Consider the following 12,109-nt stretch of genomic DNA (forward strand, 5'->3'; position numbering starts at 1 on the left):
ATCCGGTCCTTGTATGTGCTCTTGGGTTTTTGGTCAAATCGTCTCTCTTATCCTTCCCTCGTAAACCTTCTTTACAACAAACAAAAAGCCTTGAGGTGAGTACATGATTCTTATCCTTGGCACACACTTCTTTTCTAATGCTAAAGCCTTCGTTCCGTCCATACTCATTATAAAAGTCGTATGCGGCTTGCTCAGAATCAAACTCCATGTCATATTTAGGTTTCCAAACCATGTCTTCTTCTGATTTCGATTGCTCCAAACTAGTGTTAGTTTCTTCGCCAGATTCTTCCATTATTACAACCTATATTCAAAAAAAAAAAAATTTAGAAAACCAACACCAAGAGTAAAGGATCCAAAGTAAAGCAGTGCTGGGAATTAAGGATATATGATACTGAACAAAAAGTCATGCTTGCAGCAATGCATAGTAATAATAGCGCACCTACAAACCTCCAGAAGAATTTTTCTTTTTCCTGAAAATCCCAATCGTGAGGAGGAATGGATCTTCAGAAAAAAAAAAAAAATAACTCAAACTTGCGGGGACAGAGAGAGAGAGAGAGAGGCCGTGCAGTCGCCTGAGAGAAGGAGTCCGACGCCGACGGTTGATTGGCGGAGAGAGGCAGAACTTCAAGAACGAGAGAGAGAGAACGATGAGAAAGAAATATATTTTTGTTTTATGATAGACGATATGAGATTTTGAGGGTAAGAGAGAGAGATGAGTCGAGTATATAGGAAAATAGGTTTTGAGATAGGTTGGAGAGATCTCGACCGTTGGTCGAAAATGAAAGGTCAAGATTAACTTATTAGGTAGTATTAGGAGACAATTGTTAGGAGAGAATCCGGATCCCGATACTAATGAAGTGAAGAGCTATATATTCGGACACTGCGATAAGAAACAAATTACCAGAATTTTGATGGATGAATAAAGCCCCAATCTTTATCCTTAAACCCTAATTCCTAATTCTTACCGCCATCGCAGTTCTCCATTCCCATCCACCCTTCTCCTCTTAATTTCGTTTCAAGATCCACCTTCTGTTGATCGAATATGGTGATGAATTTGAAAAGGAAACCTTATAAAGTCGCACTGAAAGCTCTCTCGCCATCGTGATGTTTTGGAATTCCAGAGATTTACGATTTGGTTTGAAGGCCAACCACGGCTAATTGTGATCGAGTTCTTGTCACTCACTGATGACTTTCGTGATTTGCTCATGTAAGTCGTTTTATCTCTATTAGTCGAGTTTAAAGTTTATATCTTGATGGTCATATTGATTGGGTATGCGAAGTTTTTTCGAATTGTATTGTCAGATCTTGATTTTTTTTTTTTTTGAATAAAGATTGGGTATACCAAGTAACTTGAATTGTATTGATTGATTTATAGTGAATTATATGTTTCTACCTGATTGATTGTGTTTAAACTTGAAGTATATGTTTTTTTGATTCATTGATGGGTCATATTGATCGGGAATGCCAAGTTGTTTCGAATTGTATTGTCAGATGCAAGTAAAGATTGGGTATACCAAGTAACTTGAATTGAATTGATTGTTTTATGCAACAGATTTTCAGGTGTTTAAACTTGGACTATATGTTTTTTTTATTCAGTGCAAGCCCATAAAGGATAACAAGGATGACAATGAGGTGGTACGCAGGGTTGTAAAAGAGATGTGTAAGATGTGCAAGGCCATAGAGGAGAATGATGAGGTGGTATGCAGAGGTATAAATTCTGTCAGTACATTTATCATAACATTCTTGGCAGCGATAGTGAAACGATTCAGGGACATGCCATGTATCGCCTTGAAACTCTATTCTCCCACCCTTTTTTCCGTTCTGCCTCGTCGAAACTTTCCCTTTTTTCCGTTCTGCAGTGTATTATCTGCAAAAATCAAAGGATGATAGAAGCTGCCATCGCTGAAAATCCAATCATGAAGAAGGTTTATGAATTTGGGGAAGATGAGGACGTCCCTGCTGCTGAACAACAAAAGAAGCCAAAACCAATCCAAGAGGAGGAGGAGGAGGTTGCGTACTGAAGATGCTAGGGGGACGCCCTCTTTTTTTTTTTGGTGAGTTTGGATGCAAACCCTAAACAAGAATGCAATGCTTTAATTCCTTCTAATACCTCACTCTCTCATGAACTAGCACAGGACACAAAAAGTTATGTTTCAACTGTGTCATTTAATTTGTGCGAGTGTATACTCTCTCATGAACTAGTATAGGTCTCAAAAATTAATGTTTCAACTGTCATTTAATTTGTGCAAGTGTATATATATGTGTCACAGTCATGTGTATGATGAGAAATTGAGAATAGCTAAAATCATGTAAACTCCATCCACAACCTATCACAATATCTGGGTGACATTTTCTCCCACCTAAACCCTAAACAACATATAGCCTTGGATGCAAGTTTCATCTCATTGCTATCTAACTTCTGCATTTGGTTGCTTTTACCATTATTTCAGTATACCATCCTAACCCTACTTGATATGTTCAACAACCATCACCCTTGACCCTGCTATCACATCTTCTCTACCCTAAAGAATTTTGGGCTTCAGATTTTAGTATGGATAGTTATTACAGCACAGAATTTCTCTTTCACCATTCTTTGAGTATCCTAACCCTACTTGCTATCTTCCACTCCAACACCCTTGGCCCTGCTATCCTATCTTCTCTACTCAAATTTTGTTTCTTTTAGAATTTAGTTTAGATAGTTACTAGTAGATTTTCTCAACACCAGCAAAACCAAGGTCTTGTTGCCACCAGAACCTTTTTTTTTTTTGGCAAATGGATAGTTTAAAATCGCATTCTTGTAATACATTATAGTAATCAAGTTATAGTAAAAGTTAAAAGTCTTTAGAGCAGAAAGCAACCAACAGTGCGCGGCGGTGACATACAGTCTGGAGAGGTATGGTATTCGAAAATGCGAGGAGGCTGGAATTGGACACTGAAACAATTCTTCCTGTCCTTGTCCACCTTGGAGATATCAAATTCGAATTGAAATGGTATGGCAGCTCCGGTATAAACCCCAGACTCATTTGGGCATTCTCCACTAGTGGTGGTAACAAGGAAGACATTGTTTCCCCCTAGATGGAAGAAATGACAGTCGTTTGGCCATGGTTGATGAGGGAGCTCATCCGGCAGATCCATCTCAAAGATTTCACTGATAGTTTCCTGGTTTTCATCCAAGGACATAAGATGAACCACTATACTGCTCCAGGAGTAGCCAGGTTTAACCGAAAACAGTAACTTTTTGTTACAGTGTTCTGGCTGCGGCATGTCCACCGCTAGAGCTTGGTCTACAAATGGTAACGGGCCGCCTTGGCACAAGCTGGGGACTCTCCTCCATTCTGGGTCTCGGGCCGCAAAGTCAAAGCAGCAAATCGAGCAGTCTGCGGTAGGAAAAACCAAACTGGTAGACATAAACAATTTGGTGCCTGCAATAACATAAGATGCAGTTGATAGAGGGTAGCAGCCGCCCGCATCAGGGTAGCTTGGCAGAACTGACCAAGTACCCTGTTGGGGGTCAAATACCTCAAATGGAACACCTGCCCACTTATATGACAGAACGTAGAGCTTGCCGGCAAACTCAACCATCACCGGGCTGTACTTCCCTCCGTTTAAAGCCCCGGGCATCTTGACTATTCCTTGTTCGTGGTCATGGATATCAAAGGCATACGCATCTTCGCTGAAATCCGGGCCGAATGGTGGTCCGAAACGATTCGGAGCGAAGTTGGGTTTCATGCCGCTGGCGAAGACAATCTTGGACCCCAAAACACCGCAACCAACTCTACCTGGGAGACCTACTCTACTCGGGAGATCTTTGTCGTCCATTCTCGCTAGTTCCCGCAATTCTAGTTTCTCCGACGACGACGATGTCAGCAGATCGGGAAGATTGATGGAGCGAACAACATAGGAAGAATCCCAAGGCTGATGAGGATATCTTGGCGGAGGGGGCCGAAAGTTGGTCTGTCCCAGTAACATTCCATGCTACAAAGGAACAGAGACTTATCATCAGCATATTCAAGGCTGCATGTGCCTGTCTTGACACGCTTATGCGGACGCGGGCTTTGCTCTTCTTCTACTTCTTCTTTAACGTAGCTTTCTGGGTTTAACGATTTTTCGGACATGGTGCTCTCTGTTTGCTCTCAAGTACGATGATGATACGGCTTTAGGTTTGGCGTTTATATGACATGTTGTTCTTCATCAACCTAATAACAGTTGGATTAGAGTCCTAATTATCATCGGATTTGGATTGGACTGCCTTGATTATGTATCTTCGTAATTATCATCCTAATTATATATCTTCCTAACCCTTCTTGCTATCTTCCACTCCAACACCCTTGGCCCTGCTATCCTATCTTCTCTACTCAAATTTTGTTTCTTTCAGATTTTAGTTTAGATAGTTACTAGTAGGTTTTCTCAACACCAGCAAAACCAAGTCGCAGAAAAAAAAAACTTAAAAAGGTATGTAACTAACACTACGGAGAAAGACTCATCTGATAGCATCACAAAACATCAAGAGCAGAAAACATCGCAAACATCACCTAAGCAGCAGAAAATAAATAACCTGTCAAACCCACAGTTGTAACTGATCCTGCACCTGATCCTGCAGTGTTCATAAGACCCAAATCAGAAACCGCAACCAACAAATTCCAAAATAAGAATCCCCGATAACCAAAACCGCCGAAATCAGCGTTGCCGAAACAAAGCGAAGGAAGGAAAACTTAAAATCACAAACCCAGTTACCGGCTGAATGAACAGTGCTAGTCGTATTTTGCTTTAGTATATGTATAGATAGATGTATGAGAGATAAGCAAACCACTTTGAGAAAAGGACTGATTTCATTACTGGTAATTGCAGAGTACAATTCATAAAGAAAGGAGAGACCTGCATAACTAGGACTTTGGGTGGGAAAAAGAACAACCCCTACACAAGGTTGTCATGGCAGATTCACTTGCCACCACACCAAAGTCCAAAAGTAAGAGGAACCCAAACTCATAAACAGCACAAAGAAACCACACTATAGTGCTCCATGGAAGAAAAACAAAGTTTCCATAAACATGGCAAGAACCTAAATGAAAAGAAAGAACACTAATCTCAGATAGCTGACTTCCATAAGACTGAAAATGAAAAGAAAGCTTAATCAGACACCCCTCAGAGGAATGCCGGACAGAGCTTAAAAACACCAGGTAAAGCAGACCATCCAGCAAGACAAAAGGAGGGCCCGGTATGCAAGTGGAAACCTTAGATCAGAGCTTGGTGATTGTATTTCAGGGAATCATGGGCATGGAAGAGGCAGCCTCATGTTTGATGAGGCTAAAAAACAGGCATTACTATGAAGCCTGAAAAAAGTGGATGATGAAATGTTGCCAAAGTCCCCTGAAAACAACCAAGCCACTGAACCACCAGCAGCACCACCGCATGCGGGCCAAAAATGTTGTATGCTGAACGTCGCTACCCATGTGAACCGACTGTATGAACTTTTAGATCTACTTTTTGACGAGCTAAATCAGAGTTTTTGGATTTCTGGACACCAACTGCATATTCTCTACTCTGCTTCAGCAAATTGGTGAGTTGTTCTGTTCCTGATTACGCAAGGATATCGCATCTCCATAAGCTCTCTATAAGCAGCTCAACTGATCTGTTGCTAATCGCAGTACAGTGTTGGAGATTCAATCCCAATAGGCTCTGGCCCATCCTTTTCAGGGAAGAAAGGCTCTTGTTTGATACTTCAGAACAACCAGATATGGAGAGCACTTGTAAAGCAACCTGCTCAGTACAAGAGAGGACAGCAAGGCCAGAATCCGTGATTCCACTCTTTGATACATCTAGCTCACGTAGAAACAAGCAGTTGGCTGCGATTGCTTCCAAGCTTGCATCAGTGATCTTCCTGCACCCATCAAGATTAAGAACCTCCAGGGTTTCCCTGTGTAACCTAGCCGCTGCCACAGCAACTTCATCTGTCAAATTCACGCAGCCACTAAGATTCAGTTTGACAAGTCCATCCTCCAAGCTCTCTAGAAGCGAGAGAATCCCAGCATCTGTCATTGCATAGAGACCACTCAGGTCTACGGTGCGAAGCTGAGGGCACAGCTTTCCTACCACAGCCAGGCTAGCACTACCAAAACCAGGACAGTTTCTAATGGACAACGATCGAAGAGATGTGCAAGGAGAGGACATAGGTTCTCCTGCAACTATATCCTTGATTCCCATGCACTTTACTAGGGTAAGAGACCTCAGCTTTGCTCCACAATTTGACAAGGCAGCAATAATCCCTGATTGGGTAACCCTGTTACACTCCTCCAGTTGCAGGCTCTCAAGTGATCCTACTGCTTTGGAAAAAGCAAGCAGTCCATTGTCTGATACAAAGCAGCACTTGCGAAGGCACATCTGCTTCAAATTTGTGCATCCCTTGCCGATGGCTTCAAGACTGACATCTGTAGTTCCTCGGCAGGAAGTGATTGTTAATGAGATCAGACTCTTCAGAGCTTGAGCATTACCCATGACCCAAAAACCTCTCTCACTGACATTCTGGAGACCACTGAGAACTAAACTTGTAACAGCCTTGCCATAATGCCCAATTACTGCAAGCGAGAAATCTGTGATATTCAAAGCCTGAAGCTTTACCTTCGTCAGAGCAGAAGATGCTGATGATAACAGACTAGATACTCCATGATCCCCAACAAGAACACAGTCCTTGATAGATATCGACTGCAGCTTGGAGCATGACTTTCCAATCGCTTGCAAGCCCTCATTTCCGATCTGGGGACACGACTCAATATTCAAAGCAGTCAAATTTGGGCAGTTTTCTGCAATTGCAATCAAACCTTTGCTGGAAATTGAAGGGCACTGGCAAAGATCAAGCTTCTCTAGCAAAGGGCAGCCTTTAGCTATCTCAATCAAACCTTCATCACCAATAGAAGAGACATTCCACAAAGAAAGAGCCTTAAGAGAGGGGCATCCCCGAGCAACTGCTGACAGGCCAAGGTTGGTAACCCCATGAAATGAATTGCTACCTCGAATTGACAACTTCCCAAGTCCTCCACGGCTACTGGTTCCAACAGCAATAGCAGCAAGTCTCACATCTGTTGCTTTCTTCCCTTCCAAAGATCTTGTAAGGAAACCATCAGTTTCTTTTTGATCCTCATCGCCTGTGGTCATTTCAGTGTCATCTGATTTAGGAATCTCCTTCTCAGATGGGCGGATGCTGCTTAGGAGCATAAGCCACTTCTTGGAGACAGAGGCACATGTGATCCTCTCTTTGCCGCCGTGCAGGCGCCTGAAGATCTCAAAGAGGCATTCCTCAGGGAGAACTTCAATCGAAGCTTTCTTCTCTTGCTCAAAACTGCTCCCTCTAATATCAAATTGGGAACTGATGCGAGCCCGCTTGCTAGGAGGGTATGCATTGGAGCCAACTGACAACAGGCAACCCAAATCCATGGGGCTTGATGAGTAGCATGAACCCCCGGAGTAGAACTCATCGTCACCTGAAAACACCCAAAAAACGAAAAATTCAGCATAAAATCCTGAGCTGTGCTCAAAACCAGTTAGATCACAACATCCAATCATAACAGATTCACTATTCAACACGAATTAGATCTAAAGATAACACCTTTAATCATTCAATGTATCACTGACATCCAATCCTATTACCTTTTTTTCTTCCCTAAATATCATTGCTTTAAATTTCTCAGCGATCTAATTTCCATAAATCTACACAAAGGCATAGGCTTTTTTAATTGTCATTACAACCCAATTCAAACAGCTCATCCAAGGATCAAATTGCTAACGGCAGATGATGATCTTCACAAACATATGAATTTGAATATCAAAACCAGGCATTGAATCTAAGCATTCTCCAACCAACAGAACACCAATCAATTATAGACCACAGACATATAACTCAACATGAAATGACAACAAAAGATCAAAACCAGATCAAGGTCAAACAAAACCAGACCAATAACACAGATATGAAAAGCAGAACCCAGAAACGTACCACTGTAATTAACAAGGGTAGGCATGACTGCAGCTTTGTAACAACCGAGGAGAGTCCAAACTGTAGAAGAGAGCTGAAGATGAAAAGCGTTGAGATTGTGAAGAGGGTACAGAGCATTAGAGAAACAACCCTAAACGAGTAGGGAAAAAAAAAGATGGAGGAGAAGGAAATGAAGGCATGAGAGAAGAGGTTGAATGGGATGGTGTGATATGTGTCGATGACAAAAGCTTATATATTGGGAAGAGTGAAATATAAAGGTGTCACTCTCACATACATCTCCCTACATGCAGATTCAAATGCAATGTATCCTTCCCCAAAACCGGTCTTCCCAACTATAACCACCTCCCTACCCCTCAAGTACAACCAAACTGGAAACCAGCAAGAATTCTTTTCATTTTTATTTATTTTAGGATGAAACATAGAATAGAACCTACAATTTTTGGTATTTCATATCGTTTGATTCGTGAATGTAATAAGTGAGATATTAAAAAGGGCGCGGAGGATTTAGTATGTAATCTTTCGTACATTTACCTAGCATTAAACGCAATCATGTTAATTGCGGAGTCAATTTGTCGGTTACTGTAATTTATATGATAAGTGTGACATGAGCTTTGACGTAATTCAAACTGAATAGTAACATGGACACATGTGATTCGATATAGAATTTCAAAATGGTTATCGTTACTTTAAAAAATTTTACCAACTAAATAGACAAGACATAAAGTTTTGCATATTATGAATAAATGTTTTAAACAATGAAATGTAAGGTATGAATGTAAACGAAATTTCTACCTAATCACGTGAATGACATTTTGATTCTTCTCTAATTATTTGAAAAACATATATGGTCACATTAACTTTGCGTTTGAAAGTTAGTACATGAAGGTAAACAAAAGTTCTTTTTTCATATATGTGATTTTTGCATCAAACGGTTAAAAGTTAGTACATGAAGATGAACAAAAGTTCTTTTTTCAAGAATCGGCAACAAATAATGCATTCATTTAACCAGCTGTATATGCTTTGGTGTTGTTTCCGTCCATTGAAATGCATTGTGTCAGAATGAAATGCAGCATTCATGTTGTGGTCGAATGGTTGGTAGTTTTGAGTCATTTTATAAAATTGGATGATCTTTTCCAATGGATCATCGAATTGTATGCATGACTGGTAAACTCCAATTTACCAAGTTCGTTTTGTTAATCTCCATTCATTGAATCAAAACACTGTGGTCCATCAACCCCATAGAATTGAGAATGCAACAAACTTTTATAGATGGAATCACACCTTTTGGTTAGCATGTCATTGTTCTAATAACAAGTGACAATTTCATATTACCCAAATGGGAATGAGATAAAAGATTAAACAGGTGATCATCTGCTACTAGGGTTGGATCAAATGAATGAAACAGGTAGACACAGCTAGCTAATACACATTGTTAGTGAAGCTGTGTGCTTTAATTTCCTGGTTTGGATAGAAACAAATTAAGGGATTTACATTAGAGATTCCAACTTTTGTAGTAGCTTTACTTTCCTTTCTTAATCAACTTGGTTAACTATAATAACCCACAATTAGCGACAGCAAATGGGAAATAATTATTTGCAATCTGGGCTAATCTTTACTCTACTTTTGCTTTATTATTGTTCAAGATCATATTGAAGATTTTGAAGCTTTTTGGGCAGGTTCAATTCATTCATGAAGAAAACCGCGTTTGTATAAAATATCACAAGACAAGTGGTTGTTAAATTGTGATCTCCAGCTGAAACAGAATCAGTCCAATAATTAATTACTTAATTAGTGTCTACCAGTAATGACTTGAATAGGGTGCTAGGAAATATCCACTATTATCAACCACTCTGACTAATGACTAATGAGAGCTTAATACTGTTTATAAATGAGCTATGGGCAATACCACTGTAATCCATGAAGGTTAATCTTATCATTAAGACATTTGTCGATCATTGACAAAGGCCGGGGTAGATTAACGTTAACTATATATACAATTTCGAATTAGACACACTTTAATATGTTCGTCCCAAACAGTTGTGAGATGTCTAAATTCACTAGTGTGATAAAATTTAAGGTGGCAAGCTTCTACTCCGTTTTTAATACAAAGACGAGAAAGACGGGAGAGACGATTGGATTTTTTCCAAAGATGTTAAATATCTTCATATTATGTAATAAGATCCGATGTAAATTAACTAAAATTTTTCAGACATTTTTCCTGTCGTAATGGGTAATACTGTTGTATACAATGTCAACGTTGGCTTAATGTTAGTGTGTAAATGTTGAAGAAGTCCATGAAGTTGCCAGTAATCCAGACCCGCCGTACAAACAGATACAAGTCAAAATGCAGACTGTTCTTGAAGATTTAGGGTTCAAATTCAAAAATTCAATACATTCATTCACTTGGGACTAGCTAGGAAGTGGTCAAAATTTGTTTCCTACAACGGCCACAGCAGAGTCGGATTCACACAATGCATGTATAGTTGTATACAAAGCATCTTATACACAACATGATATCATATTATGATCGATATGTTTTGGTAAGACTAGGAATGAATTTTAAACACGGTTTAGAATAGAGACAAAGGGACCCAAAAAATGTCATTCTCTCCTCGTTTGGGTTCTCTTCTCTTGGACAAAGCATAGTGGTGTGACTCTTCAGGATATGTGCATGAATTTGCAATTTTTTCAAAGATGATATTCATCTATTAATCATGTAGGTCCGATTCATATATAATATATGGCTCAAAATAATGAATGAAAATACTATCAACATTTTAGACTTATGTGTGTTATAGACTTATAGAGATGGTTTTGAAACCTAATGTGGGTGACAATCAATGGAATCGCTTTCGAAAACTTCTGGAGGTTTCGGAGGACGTGATACAAGAATTGGCTTTTCCTTTGTGGGTTTTCATTTGCTTTCTCTATAATTGAAAGTCACTATTACATATTGCTTTTGGTTTAAGACTACGCCAAGCTACCGACCATTTCCTCTCTGTCTATTTATATTGTTCACCGACCTGTTCCTAGCTTGATTCTTCTTCTTCTGAATTCTTGTGGTTAACGTCTTATTGTATATATGCATTCACTTGCCTCATCCTTCTACAATGACATATGGTAGCTTCGGCTATTAATTGCAAAATTAATTAGTAGCTTTGGCTATTTAATAGGAATTATGGATTTATTGAAATGCAAATGCAGAAATTGTAAAAGGAGAGCAAGAACACTTTGAGGCTACATTGTGGTTATTCTCATTAATTGTAAACTGTAGATTACAAGAGTTTATATAACAAGTTAACTAAGTTGAATAGCTAAAAGACTAAACGACTCTGCTATATATTACTCCTATAATCCTAACACTATTTATTTATATTCTGAAATTACCGGGGTGTGTTAGAAACTTAGAATTATGCCAATTAGCATACCTCATCAATCGATCATCAGTTCATCACTGGATGGTGTCACTCAACACTTCTTCCATTGATGGGTTGGAGTACTCAAAAACATTTATAACATGGGAGTAGTATAAACCATTCATTGAAGGAGGATATACATTGTAGCTAACGGTATAAAAGATTGAGAAGAATTATAGAAAGAATAATTTGGCAACTGGAATTCAAGAGGGTCATCATGTATCGCCACAGACAGCTGAAAGCCAACCGGAACAAAATCAAGTGTCAGTTAACAAACTTATCTATATATATAGATGTCCATCCACTTGATCCTTTCTTATTTAGTTTCTGAGAATTTCCAAAACCTTAAGGTTTTGCGGGTCCATTGTGCCCATTCTGTACATTGAATCGATCTCAGTATGTATCAGCGAAATTATACGATGCAAGTAAGGTAAACCGTTTATTATAAACAAGAGGATCCTCATGATTTTATATGTTTTGAGTTGGAGACATACAACTCGAGCATGATTCCCATCCCGTGCATAAAAGTGTACAAACCTAATCCCATTATCTAAAATGAGACATGCGTGTGAGCAACTTGCTGCTTTTGCAATTTCTAGTTAATACACAAGAGTATACGAATTCGAAGATTGCTACTTGCAATTTAGTCGTATTATTGAAATGTATGAATCGATGGTTTTACATAATGATCAAACTTAACGATGTT

At 39.3% G+C, this 12,109-nt stretch overlaps 2 protein-coding genes across 3 annotated transcripts; one reads left to right on the forward strand and one right to left on the reverse strand.

Moving 5' to 3' along the window:
* Window positions 1-899: 899 nt before the first annotated feature.
* On the forward strand, window positions 900-2,514 carry LOC101292924. Of its 2 annotated transcripts, none has more exons than XR_183668.1 (2): window positions 900-1,207; window positions 1,597-2,514. XR_183668.1 is itself a non-coding variant. In XM_004287258.1 (2 exons), exons 1-2 carry the CDS (start codon window positions 1,186-1,188, stop codon window positions 1,885-1,887), a joined length of 357 nt encoding a protein of 118 aa, XP_004287306.1. In that variant the 5' UTR covers window positions 932-1,185; the 3' UTR covers window positions 1,888-2,514. The 2 variants fall into 2 exon arrangements, 1 of the variants encoding a protein (XP_004287306.1); XM_004287258.1 differs by having other exon boundaries at window positions 932-1,207; window positions 1,553-2,514.
* A 2,300-nt stretch (window positions 2,515-4,814) lies between these two features.
* LOC101293337 (EIN3-binding F-box protein 1-like) lies at window positions 4,815-8,178 on the reverse strand. The gene is made up of 2 exons (XM_004287259.1): window positions 7,988-8,178; window positions 4,815-7,475 (listed from the first exon to the last, which is right to left on the reverse strand). The coding sequence occupies exons 1-2, from the start codon at window positions 8,010-8,012 to the stop codon at window positions 5,578-5,580; spliced, it is 1,923 nt and encodes a 640-aa protein (XP_004287307.1). The 5' UTR covers window positions 8,013-8,178; the 3' UTR covers window positions 4,815-5,577.
* Window positions 8,179-12,109: the final 3,931 nt, after the last annotated feature.

The sequence above is a fragment of the Fragaria vesca genome, linkage group LG1, assembly GCF_000184155.1.
Source record: "Fragaria vesca subsp. vesca linkage group LG1, FraVesHawaii_1.0, whole genome shotgun sequence".
Classification (NCBI taxonomy): Eukaryota; Viridiplantae; Streptophyta; class Magnoliopsida; order Rosales; family Rosaceae; genus Fragaria; species Fragaria vesca.